This window comes from Oryctolagus cuniculus, chromosome 6 (assembly GCF_964237555.1).
Source record: "Oryctolagus cuniculus chromosome 6, mOryCun1.1, whole genome shotgun sequence".
In the NCBI taxonomy this organism is placed as follows: Eukaryota; Metazoa; Chordata; class Mammalia; order Lagomorpha; family Leporidae; genus Oryctolagus; species Oryctolagus cuniculus.
Genome location: NC_091437.1, coordinates 124,710,936 through 124,726,143, shown reverse-complemented (window position 1 = coordinate 124,726,143; position 15,208 = coordinate 124,710,936). Strand labels below are relative to the sequence as shown.

Genomic DNA, 15,208 nt, shown 5'->3' with positions numbered 1-15,208 from the left:
ATATTTCACAACTTAATATCTGTCATTATTTAAGTATCTATTTTTATAATCAAATAATCAAAAATAGATTAATGTTTGCCTAGAGCTGAAGGAATGAGAAACATGGAGAGTAATAGATAACAAATGTGGGAAGTCTTTTGGCAAAAATGAAAATATTGTAAGCTAACTACAGTGATAGAAATATGTAACTGAATACTAAATATATAAGGGTACTTCAAAAAGTTTATGGAAAGTTGGAAGATAAGTTTGCTTGTATACAAAAACATTTTGAAATCATGTACGGTTCTTTTATAATATGCATTTTCCATGAAATCTATGAATATGCATTTTATGCATGGATTTCAAAATTTTAATTGAACCATTTGAAATACCTTCATATAAAAAGCACTGAACTATGTATTTGAAAAAGCTAAACTATATGGAATGAGAATTATATCTCAATAAAGCGGTTTTAAAAAGAATGGACAATAAGATTGAAAAGAGGGGTCAGTGCTGTGGTGTAGCAGGTAAAGCCACTGCCTGCAGTGCCAGCATCCCCTATGGGCGCCAGTTCGAGTCCCAGCTGCTCCAATTCCTATCAAGCACTCTGCTATGGCTTGGGAAAGCAGTGGAAGATGGCCCAAGTCATTGGGCCCCTGAACCCACATGGGAGACCTGGAAGAAGTTCCATGGGACTAGTGCTATAGTGTAGAGGTTAAAGTAGCCACCTGCAGTGCTGGCATTTCATATGGGCACCAGTTCAAGTCCCAGCTGCTCCACTTCCAATCCAGCTCTCTGCTATGGCCTGGGAAAGCAGTAGAAGATGGCCCAAGTCCTTGGAACCTTGTCCCCATATAGGAGACCTGGAAGAAGCTTCTGGCTTCAAAACTGGGCAGATCCAGCCGTTGCAGCCATTTGGGGAGTGAATGACTTCTTCCTCCCTCCTCCCCTCCCTTTCTCTCTCTCTGTGACTCTGCCTTTCAAATAAATAAATGAATCTTAAAAAAAAAAAAAAAGAGTAAAATATTTCTAACATGGAGGATAAGGATAGATTGGAACAAAGACATGAATATGGAAGAAAATGTAATTTTTTTAGGAAAAACAAAAATAGACTAATATTAGTATAGTCTTAAAGCCAAGGGGAATGACGTGTTAAAGTAGAACTAAGGATCAAAAAAAAAAAAAAAAAAAGAAGAAGAAGAAGAAACTGTAGAACTGTAGAAGGATAGAATCAAATAGGTTTAGGTTTAATGTAGGAAAAAGAAAAAGTGACAGGAAAAAAAATAAATATTGTTGGTTAGTAATTAACAACAATATGAAGATATCAAGAAGTACAAAGATAGGTAAGAAGTACAACATTAAGACAGAAAGTGGTTTACAGTCAACTACACACAACAATAAAAATCTTTTTCTACACATCATCAGAACTTGAGCCTAAATGTGCACAGCATGCACAATCTCTTTACTGATATAGTAACTGAGAACCAGTTGTAATGTAAAGCAAAACACTCTTGAACCAAACATATTAAATGAAGTTCAACAATGCTGAGCATTGTCTAGTACTATTCCTCAGATGTAATGTAATAAAACGCTAAAATTTTACACTTGGGACATCAGAAAGAAAATCTGGAGGCATAATTCTATCAGCACTCTACTGAAAATAATATAAAAGTTAAGATTGTTTAGGGAGGATTTAAAAAGACCTAAGAAAAACAGTCACTTGGGAATCTGGCTTTTAAAAATATTTTAGGGGTGGGTGTTGTAGCACAGGGGTTAAGCCACAACTTGGGATGCCCACATCCTATATTGAAATGCCTCGGATCAAGTTCCACCTCCACTTCTGATCCATCTCTGCTAATGCATACCCGGAGGCAGCAGATGATGATTCAAATACTTGGGTCCCGGACAACCACATGGAAAATCCAGATGGAATTCCTGACTTCTGACTTGGCTCCTGTTCCACAGCTCCTGTTGATGTGGGCATTTGGGGACGGAACCAACGGACAGAAATCAATCTCTCACGCTCTCTGGCTCACTCTCATTCTCATTCTGACTTTCAAATAAATGAAAACAAAATAAATCAACTTTAAAAAAGTAAAATAAAAATATTTTAATTTATATTTTCTATTTATTATAACTTTTGTACTTATTGGATAAAACTAAAATTCTTTGCCAAAAGATGAAACTTCCTAATATTCCAATTTTCTCAACTTGTCAATCTGTATAAATTAGTTCATCTTTGTTTTTCAATAATAGAAGACAAGATTACAAATAATATGTCACTTGTCTGATCCATTTCTTCAACACCTATGCCAGCATTCCTTCAGGACATAATATTTCTATAATGTCTTTTTCATACCACAATTCATTTCATAAGCTCAAAAATGTAAAGATGGGATTTGCAGAATAATTATAAAAATTTATAAAGCTAAATGACAATATCATCCACCTTAAAAATATGGTCAAGCTATCTAAGGCAACTAACAAAAACAAAAAAATTAAATAAAGGTAGATAAAAATATGAGACAATAAACCAAAGAAACTCCACAGTGAACATGACATGAAACAGAACTAGGACAAGCAAATTAGATAATTTTAGGCAACGATAAGTGCTACTGTTGAGGAGGAGCTCAATATAAAGAAAACTTACAGAAGGACCAGAATCAAAAATGAAAAGATTTTGTACACTAACTCCATATTAAATAGTTACAAAATGTTGGATTAACATGCTTAAATATTCATAATTTTAAAAGGTTTTTGAATAAGATAAAATTCAAATACCATAAAAGTCACCCTTTCAAAGTATATAATCAAACTTATAAATAAGACCTTTAAATCAACACTAACTACTGAATATTTTTATCACCCCAAAAAAGATACTCTCAGAGGGGCCAGAGCTGTGGCAAAGCAAGTGAAACCTACTACCTGCAGTGACAGCATCCCACAGAGGCGCTGGATTATGTCCTAGCTGCTCCTCTTCTGATCCATCTCTCTGCTATGGCCCAGGAAAGTAGCAGAAGATGGCTCAAGTCCTTGGGCCCCTGCACCCACGTGGGAGACCCAGAAGAAGCTCCTCCAGGCTCCTGGCTCCTGGCTTCAGCTCAACTCAGTTACAGCTATTGTGATCATTTGGGGAATAAACCAGAGGATGAAAGACATCTCTCCGCCAGCCTCTCCCCACCCGTGCGCCTCTGCCTCTCTGTAACTCTGCCTTTCAAATAAATAAATAAATCTTTAAAAAAAAAAAAAAGAAGAAGAAGAAAGAAACTCATAGAGGAATGCTATCTGCAAGATGGTAAAAGAACAAGTCCCCAGTTCCAAGCCCCCTCAAAAAATCTAACTATTCACAAATATGAATATCTTTATGAATAATCTAGATTTGAGGACTGAGGCTGAAACACTCTCTTGAACTACAGAATTAAGAAAAGCCACTTTAGAAGAATAACGGGAATGGTTTTATTTTGAGTATATCACCCCTGCCCCCATGGCAGTCCAGGGCTACACAAACATTGCCCTGGGCTCACAGTTTCTACAGTGAAAAAAGAGCTGAAGCACACGTCAAACTTCTTCAACATTGTCGAGCATTTCACAGGTGTCCACTTTCTTCTCCACTTACGGTAAACGCTGGAGCTATCAGCAATGCTATATTGCCCATGGTCAGCTAAAATACACCAACCTTGCAGTTTTGCATAAGTCTTACCTAGATAGAAAGCAAGCCACCAATCACACAAATCATCAAAGCCGAGTCCTCAAGTTCACACCATCTCTAGTATCAGGCAGTGACCCTGATAAGCGATGCCCAAATACAAATACCAAACAGCAGTACAGCCCAGCCAGGTAATGCAGCCTGTATCCCTACCAAACCAGAAGCCATCGCAATGCCAGGCCAGTACTCTTCCTTGCTGTAGATCACACCCAGTGGTTTCATTAAACAGTGAAGCATAATCAGTACCCCAGCCCCAATCTCAGAGAACACACACAATGGCCAAGTACAACTGGAGAACCTGATAGCAAAATCTGCCTGTCAGTGGTCACCAAGAACTGACTATCCAGCATCCTAGGCTAAAATAAATCATGAAGGCTCATCCCCACCAAAGAGTACCTGTGAAGGCCAGAAGAGGCTGCTTTCTCACATGCACAAAAAAAACAAAGCGAATATGCAAGAATAACAGAGTCACAGAAATCTGACACCACTAACATAAACTATTAAAGTTCAAAAAATGGACCCTAAAGAAATTAAGATCTATGAAATGACTGACAAGTAATTCAGAATAATTTTCTGAAAGAAGTTCAAGTAACTATAAGAAAATACAGGGGCCAGTGCTGTGATATGGTGGGTAAAGCCACTGCTTGCAGTGTCAGAACTTCATATGGGCACCAGCTCAGGTCCCGGATGCTCCACTTCCAACGCAGCTCTCTGCAATGGCCTAGGAAAGCAGTGGAAGATGGCCTAAGTACTTGGGCCCTTGCATCCGCATGGGAGGCCCAGAAGAAGCTCTTGGTTCCTAGCTTCAGATCATCCCAGCTCCGGTCGTTGTGGTCATTTGAGAAGTGAATCAGTGGATGAAAGACCTCTCTCTTTCTCTTTCTCTCTCTCTGCCTCTGTCTCTTTGAAACTCTGTTTCAAATAAATAAATAAATATTTTTTTCAAAAGAAGATATGCCAGATTCTGTCCCAGTTGCTCCTCTTCCAGTCCGGCTCTCTGCTGTGATCTGGGAAGGCAGTGGAGGATGGCCCAAGTGTTTGGGCCCCTGCACCCACATAGGAGACCAGGACAAAGCACCTGGCTCCTGGCTTCAGATCGGCGCAGCACACCGGCCGTAGTGGCCATTTGGGAGGTGAACCAATGGAAGGAAGACCTTTCTCTCTGTCTCTCCCTCACTGTCTAACTCTGCCTGTTCGAAAAAAAAAAGAGGATACAAGTAGAAAATTAAATGAAATATGGAAAAAAATAAACAAAACTCAAAACTTTGAAAAGAAAATAGAAACTTAAAAATAGAAACCCTACAGATGATGAATATAATACATGAAATGAAAATTTCAATAGAAAGCTTCAAGAGAAGAATAAACACAACAGAAACTAAGGGAGCACTAAGACAAGATATCTGAAATTATCCAGAGCAGCAAAAACAAAAAGCAATTACAAGAACAGAGAAAGTCTATAGGAATTATGGAACATACTTAGAGAACTAACTTGCGAATAATAATAAAAGAAAAAGAGAATGAAAAGGGTCAGAAAGCATGCCTAAGAAAGTATTGAATGGAATGAATGGAAATTTCCCACGTCTGAGAAAAGATGTCAATATCCAGATATAGGAAGCTAAGAGACATCCAATCAAATTCAACTAAAAGGAGTTCATCAACACACATCATGATCAAATTACAAAAAATCAAAAACAATTTTGAATGCAATTATGGATGAGAAACAAGTCACATATAAAAAAAATCACATATAAAATAAGTAAATTTCTAGCAGAAACTCTGATGGTCAGGAAGCGTGGGATGACACAGAAAAAAGGCTAAAGGAAAAATACTGCCAACCGAGAGTACTTCATGGTGCAAAGCTCTTTTAGAAGTGAGGGAAGAGTGGGGCCAGTGCCACGGCTCACTTGGCTTATCCTCTACCTGCATGACAGCATCCCATATGGGTGCCGGGTTCTAGTTCTGGTTGTTCCTCTTCCAGTCCAGCTCTCTGCTGTGGCCCAGGAGGGCAGAAGAGGATGGCCCAAGTGCTTGGGCCCCTGCACCCTCATAGGAAACCAGGAAGAAGCACCTGGCTCCTGGCTTTGGATCGGTGCAGCGCCGGCCGTAGCAGCCATTTGGAGAGTGAACCAACGGAAGGAAGACCTTTCTCTCTGTCTCTTTCACTATCTATAACTCTACCTGTCAAATAAAAAAAAAATTTTTTTTAAGTGAGGGAAGAGTAAGAATTTTCTAAGAAAAATAAATGCTAAGGGACTTTGTCACCAATAAGCCTGATCTACAGTATTAATAAAGGGAATTCTTTAAACAGAAAGGAAAGGTTGCTAATAAATAGCATAAAGCACAACAAAATAAAAAACTCAATAGTATAGTAAATGGAAAAAGATAGTACACACAAATGGAAAATAAGAGAGCAGGGATGGAGCTGGCATGTGGCGCAGCAGGTTAACCTGCTGCTTGCAACGCAGGCATCCCATAATGGAGTTCCAGTTCTAATTCTTATTGCTCTGCTTCCAACTCAGCTCCCAGCTAACATGCCTGGGAAAGCAGTGGATGATGTCCCAGTACTTGTGCCTCTACCATCCATGTTGGAGACCCAGATGGAGTTCAAGGCTCCTGGTTTTGGCCTGGACCAGCACTGGATATTGCAGCAATTCAGGTCATAGATAGAAGATATTGCTCTGGTGTGTGTGTGTGTGTGTGTGTGTGTGTGTGTGTGTGTGTCACTCTGCCTTTCTTTTTTTTTTTTTTTTTTTTTTTTTTTTTTTTTTTTGACAGGCAGAGTGGACAGTGAGAGAGAGAGACAGAGAGAAAGGTCTTCCTTTGCCGTTGGTTCACCCTCCAATGGCCGCCGCGGCTGGCGCGCTGCGGCCGGCGCACCGCGCTGATCCGATGGCAGGAGCCAGGAGCCAGGTGCTTTTCCTGGTCTCCCATGGGGTGCAGGGCCCAAGCACCTGGGCCATCCTCCACTGCACTCCCTGGCCACAGCAGAGGGCTGGCCTGGAAGAGGGGCAACCGGGACAGAATCCGGCGCCCCGACCGGGACTAGAACCTGGTGTGCCGGCGCCGCTAGGCGGAGGATTAGCCTAGTGAGCCGCGGCGCCGGCCCTCACTCTGCCTTTCAAATAAGTCTTTAGATAAAATCAAAAAGAGAGCAGGGGTAGTTACCCTTACATCAGATAAAACAGATTCTAAGAGAAGAATCTGTAAAAGAGTAAGATATCATTTTATAATGAAAAACTGCCAATTCATCAAGAGGATATAGAAATTGTAAAGACCGATATTCTCAATATCAGCACACCTAAATGTATAAAGGAAACATTAAATGATCCAAAGCAAGGGATACAGTGCAACACAATAATGGGAGGGGAGTTCAATACTCCACTTTCAACAAAGGCTAGAAAGATATATAGAAAAAAAAAATCAGTGATAAAACACTGAACTTTGATTACACTTGAGACCAAATGGGCCTAGCAAACATATAATAGCATCCATCCAACAGCAATAAAGCACACATTCTTCACAAGTACACAAGAAACAGTCCCCAGGATAGATTTTATGTTAGATCCAAGTCTTAACATGTAATTCATATCAAGTATTTTGTTATGAAACTAGAATTAAATAAGAGAAGAAATCTGGGAAAATACAGAAAAATGTAGAAATTAGGAACCATTTTCTTGAATAACAAATCTGTTCATTTTTTAATAAAATAAAAGGGAAATCAAAAAACGAAGGGTGAACATTTAGCCTAGTGGTTAGGATGCTTGCATCCCATACTGGAGGACCTGGGTTTGACAGCCATCTAAGGCTCCTGACTCCCAAGGCAGACCTTGGGAAGAACCAATGATAGCTCAAGTAATTGAGTTCCTGACACTCACATGGGAGACCTAGACTGAGATCCAGGCTCCCAATTTCAGCTCCCCTGGCCATTGTAGGCATTTGGAGAATATACCAACAGATGGAAACTCTCTCTTATCCTTCTCTAGCCATCTCCCTGCCTGCCAAATAGTTTAAAAAAAGTTTTAATTAAAAAATATTACCATGAATCCCACATGCATATGCAATTATGACTTCTCAATTTAAAATAATAAAATATTTAAATGTATGCTGTTTTAAGCCTCTTAGTGTGTAGTAATCTCACACACAGCAACAGACAACTTAAACAGACTTATTAAAAGTTTTCGTGTATACAGTGCTTCTAAACATAGTTTTCCAAACCTTACTGAGCTTGAAATGTACACTACAGTGAAAATTATGTGAATTTAAAAATACTTATTGATCAATATACTGGTGAATTCATAAGATCTTTTAAAAAATATTTTCAAGATTTCTAAAAACTTAAAATATACAGCCACATATGTATGCAGATAGATTTCATTTAATAATTTTCTAAAATTATGTTTTTTGTTCAAATTAAATTTTTACTTCTTAATAAACAAAAAGAAACTCAAAAGCATTCGCTTACAACTTATTCCACCTTTCCCCACCCCTAGCCACCATATATCTACTACCTGTTAGTATGAGTTTGTCTAGTCAAAGCATTTCATGTAAATGGAATCAGATTTTGTGATTTTTTTTTTATTCCTAGCTTTTCCTACCAAGCATGATTTTTTTCATGGTCATCCATGTTATAGCATGTATCAGTTACTTTGTTCACTTTAATATCTGAATATTCCATTATATAGATATTTCACATTTTGTTTACTGACTAGTTGGCAGACACTTTATTATTCCCAATTGTGGGTATTTTAAATAAATAATGCTATGAACACTAATGTTAAAGATTTTTTGGATACAGATTTTTAATTGGGTATATAGTACAACAGTTTGAATACAAGTTGGCTTCTTAATGCATGGCAACAGTTAATCCCCAAATTGTAAAGTTAATGGTACTGCAGGGTGAAGAGCTGATCAAATTATGTTGTTGAGTAGCCATGTTTTAGATATTCAGTTATAGTAAGGATAAACTAATACATGCATTTAGGAAAAATTTTTCTGTGTCACATAATAACTCAACCTTTAACTTTCTGAAAAAATACCAAACTGTTTTAAAATGTACCATCTATTTTATTGTTAATAATTCAATAAGAATATATAAATGCCAAACAAGTAGAAAGAGGAAAATTGAGAAGAATAGCAATTGTTTCAAGTATCATAGGAAAAAAACAGTGCAAAAGGAAACAAGAAAGTTAACATTATAAAGTAAACAAACTATTATAGGAATGGTCATTTGGCCCAGCAGTAAAACTGCCACTTGGGATGCCTGAATTCACTTTCAGAGTAACTGGGTTTGAGTCACAGTTTCCCATCTCAATCCTAGCTTCCTGCTGATGCACACACTGGGAAGCAGCAGGTGTGATGGCTCAAGTACTTTTTTTTTTTTTTTTTTTTTTTTTGACAGGCAGAGTGGACAGTGAGAGAGAGAGAGAGAAAGGTCTTCCTTTGCCGTTGGTTCACCCTCCAATGGCCGCCGCGGCCGGTGCGCTGCGGCCGGCCCACCACGCTGATCCGATGGGGTCTCTACTAACCACAGTGGAGAGACAAAATGAAGTCTTGCTCCCAGCTTCAACGTGGCTCAGCCCTGGCAGTTATAGGAATTTTGGGTGTGAGTTAATGGATGAGAACACTCTGATTATCTGTCTTCTTCTCTTTCTTAAATAAGGGTCAACAAAAATTTATTTTAAAAGACAATTGCACTGAATAAACTGATTGGATTTACAAGTTAAAAGATAGATTATTGGGCCTGTGCTGTGGCTTAGTGGATAAGGCTGACACTTGCAGCGCCAGTTCAAGTCCCAAATGCTCCACTTCCAATCCCATTCCCTGCTAAAGTGCCTGGAAAAGCATCAGAAGATGTCCCAAGTACTTGGGCCCCTGTATCCACTTGGGAGGCCTGAAAGAAGCTCCTGGCTCCTGCTTTGAATCGGACCAGCTACAACTGTTGGAGCAATTTGGGGAGTAAACTAGGTGATGGAAGATATCTCTCTCTCATTCCCTCTTTTCCTCCCTCCCTCTCTCTCTCCACCTCTGCCTTTCAAATAAATAAATACATCTTTTTTAAAAAGATATATTGTAAAATTCATTTAGTGATAGCCACCAATTAGAATGTCCACATCCTGTGTCATAGTGCCTATGCTTGAGTGCTGGCTCTACTGCTGATTCTAGCTTCTTCCTGTTGCACATACAGGGATACAGTAGTGATGGCTCAAGTGGTTACATCCCTGCCACCCAAGTAGGAGATTCAGATAGAATTCCAAGCTCCCAGCTGCAATGTGGCCCAGCTACAAACCAGGCTATTATGGGCATTTGGGTAGCAAACTAATGGATGCAGGAGCTTCTGCTTGTAACTCTACCTATATCTCCAATTATATGCTATTTCTAAGACAAACAATCCATAACAAGAGACAGGCTATAAGTAAAAGACTAGAAGAGAAAGTACAGACAAATACCAACCAAAAGAAAGCCAGTCGTACCTACATTAGCATGAGGAAAAAAAAGTGAGTCAAAAGAGGAACATCATACATTTAACATGAATATCAATTCAAAATGAAAACATAAATATATAAACATGCAATAAATTAGCATCAGGGGATTCAGAGACCTCCTCTTTCATAAACCCAAAGTAAAGCACCACTGGATTAAGGCAATAGATGTCTTATCACCATTCATTATGGAATCCTTAAGCCTGGCAATCAAACAGCTGTAGCATTGTATGTTACTCACTGGCTAGATCAAATAAGAGGAATATAATTACAATGAATTCTTTTATAATTTATAGTAATTCCCGATTATAGATCTTAAATTAAAAGATAAATGCATCAATTAAGAAAAAGAAAAATTATTTTAATAAATTCATGGAATAACAAAAACTAATGTTATTAAGTGTGGTTTACTTAAAATACATTCTTTAAAAACTGAATAGCTGACAAAAGTAACACGATGATTTTGAATAGATTTATACAAAAGTAAGTCTATAAGCTTTTTGCTTAAATGCCATTTGATGGACAAACTGACATCAACACAGAAAATTTAACTTTTAATAGTGAATTAACTCATATAAGGTATAATGAATATCAAAGGTATAAGATTAATGTTTTCCACAATAAAGGAAAATGTGCTTACAAAGTCTTTCACTTTACCAGCATAATCAAACAAATTTCACTTATATTTCATTTGGATATCATTTTAAATATACATATTGATTCCCTCAAAAGTCATACATATCAGGGGAAACAGTAAATTATATTAGCAGTTAATGGAAAAATAATTTTATGCAATTAAAAAACATTACCAGAAACTGATGTCATTCAGCAAAATTGAATGTATTAATTCATAACCAGGATTTTAGACATCAGCTATAAATGTCCAATTTCAAAGAAATATATTACAATTTAACTTCAGCGTGTTACACATATGGATATGAATGATAAAGTATTAGTCATTTCTAATACAAAATTTCCATATATTTGACAAGAAGATTATGCTCTTACCTATACTTTGGAAGACTTCATTCATCAAAGCTTCATTCACTGCTGAACAGCTGACATTTCCAATATGAGACCAACTTTGATAGATTGCTTGCAGCAGAAGTGTCTGTGCTCTTGTAGCTTGAATTGTAAGATTTGGAAGTTCAAATATACCTTCAGTTATAGCAATCTGAGATCTTTTAGACCTGCATAAGCAAACACAATCCTGTATAAGCAAACACAATAACAAGACAGTAAAAAGGATTTTTAAACACCACCTTAATAAATGAATTAGGATGTATGGGAAATAAGAATTTGCTTTCAAAAGATATTAAGAGGACATTAAGTCAATTAGATATGCAATTGTGCTAATGGTTTCTTTATTTTAGAAATTCATATGAGAATAATGATACAAAAATACAAGCCAGAATAAGGTTCATACACATGTATATTCTGCTCAAGCAATTATAATTTTTCAATCAAGTCAATTATCTAAAATAACAGTAGCTGCCATGGTTGAGGAACAAAGACCCATGTACTGAAGGCTTGACCTCATAATATTACATTAATGAATAATGGGATTAATGTTAATGGTTAAAGGAATAAGGGTGGAGACTTGATCCAATATGGTGTCTAGGAGGTGTGCCCAGGTCCTTAGAAGCAAGCTCTCACTAGGTGGTTCTCTTGGAAAGATGAGTTATAAAGACTGTGTTCACCTTTAGCTGCTCTGTTTCACAACTCAGAAAGTGATTGTTCCTCTATACCCAATGTGTCACTGTACTGTACTTCCACCAGTTGCCTGAACCAATGGAGCTCCCTAATTTTGGTCTTTGAAACTCCAAAAATATGAGCCAAATTATTCTTTGTTCTTAAGAAGTTTTTCTCAGATATTTTAGTTAAAGTAAAAAAAACTCTAATACATTCAACACTTACAGAGATTTTACTTGCAGATATGCATTGTTCAAATGTCTTGTACATATTAATTCACTGAATTCTCTCAGAATAACTCTGTGTGAGGCAGTAACTATCATTATATTCATTTTTCGGATGGGCACAAAACCAAGACACACACAGATAAATCCAGGAATTAAATATCATATTACTAAGTAATAAGTAATAAGTAAGTAAGAATTTAAATTCAGTGATATGGATGGAGAGTCCTCTATCCCACAAATTATCTCACAAGGATTTACGAAACATTTACAATATATCCACACCCCTCCTTGATAATAACATAAAAAATGATTTTTAAAATTTCTGTACTACAGAGTTCCCAGAACATAACACTAAAGAAAAGATAATCTCTTCAATAAAGTGTGTTGGCAAAACTGGATATACAACTTCGAAGAACGAAATGAGTTACCTCTCACTACATACAAAAATCAATTTAAATAAATTTTCCAAGTAAGAAAGCCTTAAAGGATACAATTAAATATGTCTGTGAGCAACAAGCTGATATTGAATGTTAATAAACGTACGAAGTAGAAGAAAAAAATGACAGAAATACATAGAAGAACATATTAGGATGCTACTGAGGTTTAGTCACTCCTCTGTTTCATCAACCCCACAAATCTGCACTATTTGTCATTTTCCCAACCGCATCCACACAGAGAGAATACTGGAAATCTCTTGTCTATTACCTCAAAAGCCTCTCAACTCCACTTATTCTAGCCACTGCTCTGGACATGAATTCACAGCAAACATTGTTTGGCATTGCCCAAGGCCACAGTGCAGTGTGAGCATGGTGGAAGAATCTTTGCATTCATGTATGCAGACCCTGGAAGTACAGATAATTGTTTCCCCCTTTTCACCCTCGAGCTGATAATTTTAAGTTGCATTTCACAAATCTCTGATTCAAGAAATACAGGACCTGGGAAGAACAAAGACTGAACAGTTGGACAAAGCCTCAGTGAGTTTTAGATCAATATCACAAATAGAGGTTACTGCAGTCCCAAAAGCATATAGACAAGTGACGGAAGGAAGTAGAAAAAACATTCAAGGAAATAAAGTCCAAATTTTTCTAAGTTTGAGGAAAACTATAAACCCAACAGTCTAAGAAGTTCAACATACTCCAGACAGAACAGACTTTAAAACACAACAGGGTATTCTGTATTCAAATTGCTGAAAACCAGTGTTAACATCTACAACAATTAAAGCCACAAAAACAAAAAGAGTGGGCTAGTAAATTCAGGCGACAGAATAGAATTTTAAGAATGGAATGGGGTAGATGGAATTGGAATCAACCTAAATATAGTCAGGAAAAGAAAAACAAACAAGAAGATGGGACAATAAGAAAACAAACAACAACATGACAGGCTTAAACTCTAAAACATAAATGACTATATTAAATGTTAACTGTCTAAGCATACCAATTAATAACAGAGATTATCATACTGTATTAATAAAAAATAAAATCCTAGACCAAATTCCATTCATAAAAATGCCACATTAGATACAAAGAAAACAGGTCAAAAGGAAAGAGATTGGAAAAGGAAACAGATGGAAGTAAAAAAAAATCTTATAAAAAAAGAGTCACATATAAAATTCAGGCAAAGCAGATTAAAGAACAAAGAATATTTTTAATTATAGAGGGATTTTTTTCATAGTGATTAAAGAATTAGGTTTGCATTGAATACATAATTTCAAAATATATAAAAATAGTAACAGATAAATCCCCAAACTAGCAATTTAAACAATCCTCTCTCAGTGACTGATGGACAAAATAGTTGAAACTCAATAAAGATTAAAAATATCGACACTGCCAGTCAAACTGGCCTGACACTTCTAGAACACCTCCCAACAACCGCAGAATAAACATTAATCAAGACACTATATTCTGGGCCACAAAACAACTATCAATAACATTGAAAAGACTAAAGTCACACAGACAGCATATGCTAATAACAATGTATTTAATCTACAGTCTAGTAATTTAAAGATATCTAGAGAGCCCACTGATACTGGAATTAAATAAAGAAAATATAATTAGAAATACAGTCAGGAACACAGTAGATAAAATTCAGAAATTCACACAAAATTAAATTTTTGAAATAATTTTAGAAAAGGAGTTTGATAAAGGGCAATCCAAAATAACATAATCAGTGTTCCTGTAGAAAAAGAACAAAAAAACTAGCAATTATGCCTAAAAACCTGATTTATATCTACAAAGAACAGTGTATCACAGAAAATACTGACTGATTATTATCCCACAAAAGTTTAAACTCCAAGAAAAATAAAGAGAAAAAATCCATGGGCATTCATGTAAACAAGAAACATGGAAGCACCACAATTTCTCCCTAATTTCCCTATTTTATATTTTTCATATAATCCTCCCTAACCTAGTCTATATACACAGTCAATTTAGGTATACGACTCAACTTTAGAAGATATAAAGGCCGGCGCCGTGGCTCACTAGGCTAATCCTCCGCCTTGCAGCGCCGGCACACCGGGTTCTAGTCCCAGTCGGGACGCCGGATTCTGTCCCGGTTGCCCCTCTTCCAGGCCAGCTCTCTGCTGTGGCCAGGGAGTGCAATGGAGGATGGCCCAAGTGCTTGGGCCCTGCACCCCATGGGAGACCAGGAGAAGCACCTGGCTCCTGCCATCGGATCAGCACGGTGCGCCGGCCACAGTGCGCCGGCTGCAGCGGCCACTGGAGGGTGAGCCAACATCAAAGGAAGACCTTTCTCTCTGTCTCTCTCTCTCACTGTCCACTCTGCCTGTCAAAAAAAAAAAAAAAAAAAAGATATAAAGAAAATGGAGTGTTTAGCCTAACAGGTAAGAGGGTAAGAGGTCAGTTAAGATGTCTACATCCCACAGCAGATTATCTGGGCTTGGTTCTGTGCTCCAGCTTCCTACCAGTGCAGACCCTGAAAGGCATGCCACAGGCAGTGGCTTAGATAGCTGGGTCCCTGCCAACCATGTAGGAGAGCTGGACTGTGCTCCTGGCTATAGCCTGGCTTAGCCCCACTCCTTAGAGGCATCTGAGGAGTGAACCAGCAGATGGGAATACACACATATGCACACATATGCTGTCTCGCTCCATTTCAATTAATTAATTTTA

The 15,208-nt window shown here is 37.5% G+C and overlaps 1 protein-coding gene across 21 annotated transcripts in view; it reads right to left on the bottom strand.

Moving 5' to 3' along the window:
* The window catches only part of VPS13B (vacuolar protein sorting 13 homolog B), a 778,478-nt gene that overhangs the window by 623,374 nt on the left and 139,896 nt on the right, over positions 1–15,208 (bottom strand). For all 21 annotated transcript variants that reach the window (XR_011389260.1, XR_011389259.1, XR_011389261.1 and 18 more), the window contains one exon: positions 11,173–11,354. Coding sequence is in view for 17 of the 21 variants with exons in the window: in XM_051844655.2 (XP_051700615.2) it covers positions 11,173–11,354 (182 nt within the window). In the remaining 4 variants the exon portion in view is untranslated. The remainder of the gene's footprint in view (positions 1–11,172; positions 11,355–15,208) is intronic.